This window comes from Schistocerca cancellata, chromosome 2, assembly GCF_023864275.1.
Source record: "Schistocerca cancellata isolate TAMUIC-IGC-003103 chromosome 2, iqSchCanc2.1, whole genome shotgun sequence".
NCBI lineage: Eukaryota > Metazoa > Arthropoda > Insecta > Orthoptera > Acrididae > Schistocerca > Schistocerca cancellata.
This window is the reverse complement of record NC_064627.1, coordinates 592,196,820-592,209,384: the sequence shown is the minus strand read 5'-3', so window position 1 is coordinate 592,209,384 and position 12,565 is coordinate 592,196,820. Positions and strand designations below refer to the sequence as shown.

The 12,565-nt window shown below is 42.3% G+C and overlaps 1 protein-coding gene across 1 annotated transcript in view; it reads left to right on the top strand.

Moving 5' to 3' along the window:
• The window catches only part of LOC126156806 (glycerol kinase-like), a 286,026-nt gene that overhangs the window by 171,999 nt on the left and 101,462 nt on the right, over positions 1–12,565 (top strand). Inside the window, exon 7 of the mRNA XM_049916333.1 lies at positions 5,461–5,711. Within this exon, the coding sequence (XP_049772290.1) occupies positions 5,461–5,711 (251 nt within the window). The remainder of the gene's footprint in view (positions 1–5,460; positions 5,712–12,565) is intronic.

Sequence of the window (12,565 nt, the reverse complement as noted above, 5' to 3'; positions counted from 1 at the left end):
AAAGAAGAAATAATTGTCAGCGAGTTGGTCATGGTGACAATGAAGTAGGTTGTTGGTTTGGAATCCATCAGTAATTGGGAAAGCTAGTGTTCAATAGCAAAAAGGTAATGGGCGTTGGTGGTGGAAAAAATGCAAAAAATTACCTCTGTCCATATAAAAACCTACTAACCACCAGCAATACCTCCACTTTGACAGCTGCCACCCATTCGATTCCAAGAAGTCCCTTCCACACAGGCTAGCACCCATGGCCATTGCAACTGCAGTGACGAGCGATCCCTCTCGAAATATACCAAGCGTCTGCAGAAATACATCCAAATACATGTGAAAAATCATGATAAGGTTGAAACAGATGCAAAAGAGGGAAACAAGATGAAATCTGAGAGAGAGCAACAATAGTGATAGTTGAAAATGGTGTGACTCCATCTGCAAAATTCTCCTGCTATACAATCCCAAATTCCTGGAACCCATAACACACATTGAAACTCTTGCCCTCCAGCAACTAGAAAAATATGCACAATGCCACCTCAAAAACCTCTCCACCCTGCTGACTTTGTATTCCTGTGTTGGAGCACCACTGTCCACAACCTCCACAACAACCTCCAAACCTCCCCCATGTCTCCTCATAGCTGACAAACCCTACCTCACAGACTACTACATCTACCCGACCCTCCAAAACTCCCTCCCACCACCACACAGAATACAGAACCAAACAGGCCCATGAAACAGTCATGAACCTTTCCTCCAGAAGCCTTAGCCCCACAGAAATATCAGTCATTTCCAGAGGCCTCACCTTTTGCCCACTCCCAAATTCAACCATGCTGGACTTGTTGAAGACCTTCTCTCCTTCCTCCAGTCCCTACAGTGGAAACACTTTTTCGCCACCAAACCTACCAATCAGACTCAACTAAAGACCAATGTTGAACCCTGCCTAACTCACTTCACTCCTCCATCCAACCGTGATCCACCCCCACTGGCCACCAAATAACCCAATGCTAGCTTTCCAGAATATCTTAACCTCGAACCTTATCTCACCTCAAATCCCTCAACATGCAAACTAACCTTGCATTCACAGAAAGAACCACAGTCCACCATCTGAAAACGTATCCCAACCTTATAATCCTACCTACGTACAAAGGTTCCACCACTTTTGGTTTGAACCACAAGGATTACCTGGCAGAAGGACTTTGGGAGATGTCAGATACTTCCACCTACAAACCTTGCCACAGTGACATCACTCCAGAAATCCAGCAGGATCTCCAGTCAGTCCTCAAATCCTTAGGCTCATCCCAGAACCTCTCCCCAGAGTCCATGTCTCTGCTCACTGCTACCACTCCCTGTACTCCTACCTTCTACATGCTTCCAAAGTCTATTAACCCAACAACCCAGGATGCCCCATTGTAGCCATTTACTGTGCCCCACTGAGAGAATTTCTCCTCTCGTAGACCAATACTTTCAACCTATTACCCAGAACCTACTATCCTATATAAAAGACACCAACCATTTTCTCAACCAGCACTCCACAGTTCCTGTCCCTTTACCACATGGAGCCCTGCTCATCACTATTGATGCCACCTCCTTTTACACTAACATCCCCAATGACCATGGCCTACTGCAGTGATGAGCAGTCCCTCTCGAAATATTCTGAGCTTCTCACTGATGCCATCACAGGCCATAATTTTCCTCCCAACCTTGTACAAAAACAAATATCCCATTTCTTTTCTTTCTAGTCTTCCACCACTTACCAAAGTCACAGACTAGTCACAGAGGAGTATTCCCTTTGTAACTCAGTACGACCCAGAAGTGGTGCAACTGAATTATATTCTTCACCAGGATTTTTGACTACCTCTCATCATGCCCTGAAATGAGAAATGTCTTGCCACCATCCTTCCAACCCCTGCCACTGCCGTCCACCAAACCTACACAATATACTCATCCATCTTTAACCAACCCCTGCTCCCAACCCCTTACCTTGTGGCTCATATCCCTGTAATAGAATTACACACAAGACCTGTCCCATACATCCTGCCACCACCACTTACTCCAGTCCGGTCACAAACATCACCTATCCCATCAAAGGCAGGGCTACCTGTTAAACCAGTCATGTAATCTACAAGCTCAAGCTAAGCTGCAACCACTGTGCTCCACTCTCTGTGGGCATGACAACTAACAAGCTGTGTGTCTGCATGAATGGCCACTGGCAAACTGTGACAAAAAAACAACTGGACCACATTGTTGCTAAGCACAATGCCCAATACAAGATTCTTCATTTCAGTGACTGCTTCACAGCCTGTGCCATATGAATCCTTCCCGCCAACAACAGCTTTTCTGAATGGCACAGGTGGGAAGTCTCCCTGCAATATATCCTATATTCCTGTAACCCTCCTGGCCTCAATCTTCATTAATCATTGTTCTCACCCATCCAGCCCCTTCCCTGCTTCCATTCCAGCTCTACCCAGTCCTCATTCCACCATTGCGTCCAGTCTTCTTACTTCCGTCCTTTTCTGATACCCTCCCCCTCCCCCTCCTCACCCTTCCCTGCCCATCGCTTAACCTATAGCACTTCACTGTCTTCCACCCTTACCCTACTACCCCCCCTTCCCACCCCAGCCTCTTCCTTTCCCCCACCCAGTCACCACTCCCATCATGCATTGGTGATGCTGCTTGCAGTGTGGCCTTGTTGCCTGAGACTGCAGTCATGTGTGTGTGAGTTGCATTTGCATTGTGTGTGTGTGTCATCTATTTTTGATAAAGGGCTTAGTGGCCAAAAGCTTCATTTGTGACAATCTTTTTATTGTGCCTATCTTCGACTCAGCACCTCCACTATTTGGTGAGTGACTTTTGTTTAATTTATATTTAGCTACTGTAGGGACAAATGATTTTTATTATTTGTGTTTGATTATCAGCATAAAGAATCACAAAAAATAAATTACAAAATGCATAAAATGTGTTATGTAAAGGAAATATGTTTAGATATAAATTCATGGAACATTATGGAAGACTAAAAGTGGGTGACCCCAAGAGAGTTTAAAGCTGCTTGACATAGACCTTCATGATATCGAGCAGGTTGTGAACAGCCACTCACCTGGATGATGTACCTGCATACAACCTTTATCATTATATAATAAGTGAAGTTTACGACTCATGCAATGGGTTGTAACTGAGCCAAAACTTCACTATTGATCTGTCACTCTGATGAATTTCATGATAACTCATTCCCTTAAGTTGCTTTCTCATAGTTTCTTGAAGCTGTGGATCTGCTGTGCATTGCCACTTGTTATACCAGGTGATATCTTACCCAGCTGCAGAGGGTTGAGGGCAGTAAGAGCGGTCACATCTACGCCAATTTGCTGGGAAGTGATGTAACTACTTTTTAAAGAACTCCTCTGTATTTTGTTGCTTTTATGTAACAGTTATAAGGTATGGTGAACAAATCTCTTAATAATCAGAACAACATCTGCAATCTGAGTCTCAGATTAGAAGAGAAGGGAATGAAATTTTTCTTCATCTTCTTTAAACTGGTTTTGGGTATTGTCGCTGAAAACAACATCTCTTGTTCTCTGCCTTCCAAAACACATCCAAGCCATGATGCTAAAGCATAAGTGATCTCTCCACAGCAGGTGGATATGCTCAATCAGTGTTGCGCTTTGGTGGAGTTCTGAGCTCACATGTCTCACTACAACTGTGTACATTAATCAAATCACCATGGGCACAGTGGAAAATTCTCTACATGCTAACTACTGGAACAATGTTTTTACACAAACTTCTTTCATCTGATTGCAAGGAAGAGGTGGAACAACACCTTATGCCACAAAGGAAAAGTAATTCATTCAACAAGGCCACACATTTCCATTGATGCTTGGTTCAATCTTAATAATCCAATGTCCACTGCAGCTTTAACTGATGATTTTATTCAGTTAACAGTGGAACACATAGAGGCCATCAGCTGCAAAGCCTCATGGTCAACAAAGTGTAATGACCACATGTGTCTCCACTAGAATTGTACTCCATCATCAAATCAGCCACAGATTGCCACCTATCCTCATCTAAAAAGTGGGAAAGCCACTGACCTAAACATTCAATGATGAACCATGTATGTCTAATACTTTGTCATCTATTCCAGATTTCACCATGATTCCATCATGTTCCAAAGATGCTCGTGACTGTAGCACATGACCAACCAACCAGCATTCCCAGGCATTTGGTCATAACACTCTGCCCTTTGTCAAAGACGTTTATGTCAGTTGATTTTGCTGTTTGAGGTCTGTATTGTCTCTAGAATGTTTTCCCATTCATCTTTGTTCTGCTTGTATACTACTGCATCACACGCTCATGATCTAGCAGCTAGTATTGCTGTCTTTAGATTGCAGGGTCCTGATTTCAATTCCTGGCCAGGTCAGAGTTTTTCTTTGCTAGGGGTATTGATGTACAAGTCACTGAAATGTCATAAAATAGAAAAACTTGCACCAGGTACTGAGCAACCCCAGGTGAGGTGCCCTGGCCACTAGCGCCATATGATTGTTTAATTTTACTGTATTGTGTATCCACAATGCCACCAGACACAATTCAGTCTCATGATGGGCAGTGGTCATTATGTTTTAGCTCATCAGTGTATGGGGATATCTGGTCAACTTGATTGCTAATTAAAAAAAAAAAAAAAAAAAAAAAAAAAAAAAAAAAAAAAAAAAAAAGCTAAATCTCTCATCTATCTGTCACCCTATTTTTCACAATATAGAATAGCTACACTATGTGCACTATGTGATATTAGGTGCATTGTGCTGCCACCTACTGCCCGGTACTCCATATCAGCGACCTCATTAGTCATTAGACATTGTGAACAGCAGAATGGGGCACTCCGCGGAACTCATGGACTTTCCTACAGCTGTACTTCACTTTATGTTGTAAAGAAAGTAGTGGGTACCAGCAATGTTAATTAGTGAAAGGCAGTATGCTACTTCTTTAATGACACATTAATTCATTTCATTTGTTTACACTGCATTTGTGAATCACAACATAAAAATATTTGAAACAAAGAGATCTCTGGAAGCAGCGACAGGTTACAAATCGTGTGCTTTGACACAGTGAACAGAGCATGTTACCAACATCAAAACTGTATTTCACATACCTCTTACTCACTCCACTGTAAGTATTTCACGCTTGAGCATTAGCAGCTATGGTGGGTGGAGCAATTGACAAACAAATGGTGAATGCAAAACTTGAATAGCTGTATTTTCAGAAGACTGTAATGGTGTACTATCAGAGTACTGGTCCAAATTATTATGTGGGATCAGTTGCAGGGGTTGATATCTGACAAGTGTGCTTTTTTCTCCTTAAAATAGAGGTCAAGTTAGAGATGTTCCCTCATTAGTAGCTTTAGTATTCACAAAATGGAAAAAGAAAACCATGTGAGTACAACACTTACTTCACAGTTCTCTGCAATTAAAATATGTGTAAAATTTACAGGCAGTGCAGTCAAATCATGGGCTTTTGACAACTGTAGCATACCGTATGGGTGAAAATTCACCTCCTGTTTATGCTTTGGAAGGTGCCATTGCCATTGCAGGTGTTGCATTTCGTTGGCTGAAAAATAACATCAGACTTTTGGAAAATGTCTCAGACTCAGAAAGAGCAGTAGATGCAGCTCATGGTGAAGTTTATTTTGTCCCAGCATTTTCAGGACTTTATGCCCCATACTGGCGAAAGGATGCACGTGGGTAAGTGTTTTCACTGTCATTGATGACTAAAATGCACATCATATGACTTGTAGCCCTTATATAGAGAGATTGTTTATTGCATTCTTTCATATGTAATAGTAACAGTAGGCTGGTTTCATTATTTCTCCCCCCTTTTCCTCTGAATCTCCCCCCCCCCCCCTTTTTCCCACTCCTGCTAAGTAGTGCCAGTTTTTCATTTTTTAACTAGAAAATGTTACATAATGTAGGGAAATTTGACTTTCTGTTGTTACTATCCAACATAAATGTATTAAGTAAATGAGTTATTCAGTGTATAAATAGTACATCAGAAAGAACCTGGGAATGAGAGTGTCCTATAAAACTTAACAAGAAATATAATACTGTCTGGGGAGCAATGAGGAGTTTCTATTTACCAATTTAATGCTCACTGAATCAGTGATGTTGTCCATAATACAACAAAGTGTAAGGGAACGGGTGAAGTAGGCAAGCGATCGTTCACCCTCAGCTAGCAACGTAGAATAAAAGTGGGTCTTTCTGTCGGCCAGGCGGCTGTTGTCATGAGACACCCTGCTGCGTCATCAGACACTGGGCTTCCGCATTGCATTTGGTAGGCTGCAAGGACGCTGACCGCTTCTGAGTATGTATGTCACGAGTTTTTAATAAAAGTTAAAGTAAATTATTCGACCGTGTTCAAATGCTGATCACCGGCTCGCCCTAAGACCCTCACGCCCACCTGCCATCATCCTGACCAGTCAAATACCTTATAAAATGGTGTCAGAAGTGGGATCCTGTGGAAATCCTTTCCTGGGGAGAGAAGAAAACCTACAGTCTTCCAACAGGGTATAGCGGTGATTGACATTGTTCGCGAAGTTCGTGTTTCATATCCGTACGTAGAAGCAGCACAAGGCAGATACCATCCTCCATCGGAGCACATCTCTGCAGACGATGCAACGGAATGAGACCCAGCACTGAAGGTAGGACTGCAGCAGATATGGGCTTTGCTTGGTGTGCATGCGAACGGCAATGATGGCAAATTTTTAAATAAATAGAGTGACCGGGTTATTCAGTATGGCAGAGGCACAACAAGATTTGCAGACTGTTATTGCACAGTTACGAGAAGAAATTCAGCGATTGAAAACAGATACTGAAAGTAGAAGGGATGTCAGACAAGTGAATAGTAGTCTTCGGAATGTAGCCGATGAAAGCACAACAGATTCAGCAGTAGTTAAAAATTTTTCTTTGATCCCCACAGTTCCGGTCTTTCATGGGAAGTCTGATGAGGATATTCACATGTTTTTTAGTAAACTGGAAAACGCATCAAGTTTAGGATCCTGTTGTGATTCAGATAAAGTAACTGTGGCAAAATTGCGAATTCAAGACGATACACTCAATTTTGTTACGTGTGATACCATGTGCACTCGAGCAGCTACCTATGATGTTTTTAAGCAGATACTGGTGCAACGGTACAAAGGGAAGAAGACAGCAAGATTTTACAGGGAACAACTGCACAACATGTGTGTATTGGATGGAGAATCTAATGAGCATTTTGCTGATCACATTAGAAAAGTTAACGCTAATACATATGAGCTCAGCGAGAATGATTCGCACAATGAGGAAAAATGGTTTGAAGCAGGAAAAAGGGCATTAGATACGTTTTTGAATGGGTTACAGGGTGAAGTTGGTCATACAGTCAGAGTGGCACATTGTGAGACATTTGAAGAAACCATACAGATGGCAGTTCGATTTGTGAAAGAGTTACAGAGACCTCAAATGGACCGCAAACCGGATCGCTGTGTGTTCGAAGCTTATTCAGGAACCAGTTATCATGGGAACAGGAAACAGGCGGCCAATACTAGTGGGAAGAAGATTCGGTGTTTCGTTTGTGGAAGGGAAGGCCACATTGCGCGGAACTGTAGAGGAAGGAATGCAAGGAGTATGTTAAACGACAGAGGGGACAGGTGTGCCACCACTACTTTCGCCCCCAATAAGCAATAGTTACTGCGAGCTCCACAAATGACAGTTCTGAAGGCCTGCTTGTTAACGCAATTTACCGGACAGAATGTCCATTTTCTAGTTGATACAGGGACTCAAATTTCTCTAATGTGGTGCCATGTAGTTAAAGAGAGAAGCTGGAGGCAGCCGAGCTGTACCATTAAAGGGTTAAATGGCAACCAGGTGAATAATTATGGAGAAGTTGTGATTAACTTTGTGATAGGCCAAGATGAATATGAGGCCAGAATGCAAGTGATAAGAAGTAGAGAGATACACTATGAAGGTATACTAGGGTTAGATTTCCTGTCAGCGAACCATGCTCAGATCGATGTAGCAAAGAGAGAAATCTGATTCGGTCATAATGATTATGGTTGCAATAGGAATTCTAAGTGTCAGACTCAAAAGAATGTTAGTGACACTGAGGTAATGTGCAAACCGAGAAGTGGCACAAGTATACCATTCCGAGTCAACGTACATTTGACTGAAAGTGAGCGCATCCCCCGGGAACAGGAAATACACTGTATATCAACGTGAAGATACCGAAGTGCTGAGGAAGTAATTTGTTGTTAACAGAGCCATCAGTAAACAGTAGTTTGCTATACCAGAAGCATTGTTATGTAGCAAGAACTGTCAGTGTTATTGAGGACGAACCAAATGGGAAACTCCGAGTTCCAGTGAACATTGCTAACATGAGTAATGCGGAAGCATAATTACCACACAGAACTACTGTGGCAACAGTATTGATCCTAGATCCACAAGGCGTGATAGAAATCCCTACCAAGGAGAAAGATGAACAAGTAGCAACTTATGGTCCAATGAATGTCAATACAGGAGAGGCAACTGTCAAAGCACGTCGATCAATCGAACAAGAGCTGGTTACTAAATTAAACCATTTATCGGCGGAGGATCGGGAAATAAACAAGAGCTGGGTACTAAATTAAACCATTTATCACCGTAGGATTGGGAAATAATTTTACGAGTGCTTCTTAGCTACTCGGATCTCTTCTGTGAGTGGCATAATCTTCCAGCAACTCCATTAGTTCAACATAGAATACATACTGGAGGAGCAGCACCCATTGCTCAATGACCATACAGAATTCCTTATAGTCAACAAACCTTATTTGACGAGATGATTAAAGAACAACTGGAAGCCAGGTTTATTGAACATAGAGAGCCATCTGATCCAGCCTGGGCCTCCCCCATCATGATCGTAAAAAGGAAATCGCCTACAGGAGAACAGAAGTACCGATTCTGTGTTGATTAGCAGAAGCTGAATGCTGTGACGTTACCGGATATTCATCCATTACCGGATCTTGTACACTCATTGGATTATCTTGGTTCGTGCAAATTCTTTTCTGTTTGTGACCTAACCAGCAGGTACAATCAACTGACCGTACATCCAGACGATCGGGCTAAAACATCGTTTATTATGCCTACAGGTGTGTACAAGTATAACCGTCTTCCTTTCGGTCTGCGGAATGCGCCAGCAACATTTCAACGTCTGATGGATACAGTCCTCAGAGAACTAATCCCCACACAATGTCTAGTTTACCTCAACGATGTTATTATCTTCAGTCAGGACATGCAACAACATGCTGAAGGACTGACAGCTGTTTTTGAGAGACTATGCAGAGAAAATCTTTCCTTGTTTATGTCAAAGTGTCAATTTGCTGTACCTGAAGTGGAGTATTTGGGACACTGGATAACCGCAAAAGGAGTAAAACTTAATTTTAAATTGGTGGAAGCTGTGAAGAACTATCCTGAACTGATGAATGTGAAAGAGCTACAGTCTTTCTTAGGCACAGCGAACTACTACAGATGATTTATTAAGGAGTATGCTGACATAGCACGGCCAATGACTCAATTACTGAAAAAAGGAGCAGTTTTCAAGTGGAGTTCCGAATGTTCACAAGCGATGGAAGCACTGAAAACAGCTTTGACAACAGCTCCCGTATTGGCTTATCCAGATTTCTCGAAACCTTTCATCCTAGCAACTGATGCTAGTAATTGTGCTGTTGGAGCAGTACTTTCACAGGAAAGTGATGGAGAAGAGCATCCAATTTCATTTGCTTCTCATCTTTTGAACAAGGCAGAGTGCAATTATTCGACAACACGATAGTGACAGATCATGCAGCACTGAAGTTGCTACTCGACCTAAAGGACCCCAGCAGTCGATTAGCTCGATGAGCTTTACGGTTAAGCGAGTATCAATTCAAGGTAGTCCATTGCCCTGGGAAACTGCACAGCAATGCAGATGGATTGAGTAGGAAAGTCAGAACATGTTTCACCATCTGCCAGGAAGAGGAATTAATAAATGCGCAAGATGCTGACACGCAGTGTCAATCATGGAAACATGATCCTAAATTTGAAGTTGTTGATGGGACACTGTACAAGATGACTGAAAAAGGGAACCGCATTGTCATACCTGAAGCACTACGGTAACAAGTGTTAAAAGAATGTCATGACAGCCCATTGGCAGGACATAGTGGCAAAAGGGCAACTAGCCTATGAATAGCACAACTCTATTGGTGGCCAAATCGTAAAACTGAAGCATACAGGTATGTTTCATGTTGTGACGCATGCAATAAACGGAATGATGTGGGCAAAACCAAAGCACCTCTGCAAGAACTTCCAGAAACGAGCATTCCTTTTGAACGAGTAGGGCTCGACATTGTAGGACCCCTACCGAAAACAAAGGATGGGAATTGCTATATTTTGACTATTTTGGATCATTTCTCAAGATATCTATTAATGACACCAATTCCGAACCAAAGTGCTGAGACTGTGGCACAAGTATTTGTTAAGGAGTGGATATTGAAATATGGCTCACCCTTATCCATAATAACTGATCGAGGTTCCAATTTTACTTCCAATTTACTACAGCAAGTTACTGAAGATTGACAAACTAAGGACAACGCCAGCTCATCCAGAGGGGGATGGCCGAGTGGAACGGGTTCAATGAACTCTCATGAAAATAGTAAGTCATTATGTGGGCAGCAAACATGATTCGTGGGACACCTACATCCGTTCGTACTGAGTGCTTACAACACGAAGGTGCATACCAGCATGCAGCTCAGCCCTTACGAAATTGTCTATGGTAGGTGAATGACCTCACTGTTCGACTTCGCAGCATCAGCAAGAGGCAGCAGCAATGAACACGTCAGGGACCTAGCCAGCAAAATGCAGGAAGTATGGAAGCATGTAAAGGCTCAGAACCATCAGTCCTTTTTGCAGCAGGCTGCGCAACACGATCGCAGAGCAGTCATACCTAAGTATTGCTTTGGAGACTTAGTCTATTTGAGTAATCCTGTGTTGAAGAAGGGTCACGTTAAGAAATTTAAATTGCATTGGGAAGGGCCATATAAGGTTCTTGAAATTATCTTCCCGGTCACATTAAAAGTCCAATTGCCATTTCGCTCTATTATAGTGCACATGAACTGTGTAAAGCCATATTTGAGCAATCCAGCACTGGAACCAGCTGATGAACCGGAAGAACGACGCCGAGCCAGACCCCAGAAGCAGCTGAGACATCCGCAGAGCACTCCTGATGATAACCAGCTGGTGTGCCGTCAACGCCGAGATCCACAGTTTGATGCTGAGGCACCAGGTTGCCACCGAACATGCTCCGGTGCGGCCCCGAACTTCCCCTCGTCAAGGTATCTGCTACGGCCGAGAAAACGCTAAGTGTGTGCTAAGTGTGTATACGTCGTTTACAGCAGTGTGCAGTGTCTAACTGCATATGTGTAGAAGTGGAAGTGTGTTATTCTGGTAACAACCAACTGAGTCAGTGTTAACATTGTTCTTTTTGCGGAAGACTAACTTCTTGCCTTCATTATGTTAAATTTAAGGATAATGATTGTTTTTGCTTTGATCACTTGCTTTTATTTTAGGTTTTGTTTGTCTTTTAGAATCCTTCCGCATCAATCTGGTGTTCTTTTCAAACCACAAACTAGTATGGTAGTAGCTAGTGGTAATTGTAAGATTATTTTGAAGTATAACCTAAGTGAGGTAGAAGAGCAGTTTCAGAACATAAGTGAACTCATGAACCTTATTGAGGCAATTCCAGTCAACCATACGATATGGGATCCAGCACTGTCATGGTATCATAGTTGGGTTATGGCTAAAAACCAAGTCAAGGTAGCCTTTACCGCATGTAGAAGGGAAATTGATTGCTTTTTTAAATCTTTTACCCCACAATAATCTTGTTAGACGTAAGCGGGCTTGGTTTGAGTTTGGTGGCAATATACTCAGAACTGTCTTCGGAACATTAACTAACAGGGACTTGGTTGACGTGAGTAACAAGTTAGAGCAGCTAGGGGAAGAAGTACATTCCATTGCTAAAGAACTCTCTGCACATTTAGTGATACTATGCGATATGCAGCAGACAATTACTAATAATACCGTGTCCATTGGTAAGGTTGTTAAGCAGTTCATATCTCATTTTAGGGATCTGTACAATGAGACTACAAGAGTCCAAAGGGAATTATGGAATGAAGTCAATATCTTGAATGTCCATGTAGAATTAAATACTTTGTTGTTTAGGATTACCGATAGTTTGTAAAATGCATGATTCTTCTAATCTGAGGCAGGCCATTGGAACTAGCTCAGCTAATCATTTGAGCAGTGTTTTGCTGCATCCTAAAGATTATTTGGCATTGCTAATAGCTATGGAAAGGAAACTAACTAATCCTGTGACTATGATCCTACCTGTCAATATGCAGAATTTGTATTTCTGCTACCAATTGACTGATGTAGATGCAATCATGATGGACAATGAACTGGCTCTAATTGTCACCATTCCCTTAGCAGACTCCAGACATCACTTTGAAGTTTACCACGTGATACCTATCCAGTATTTTGGGCACCCCTCCATACCTATGTTC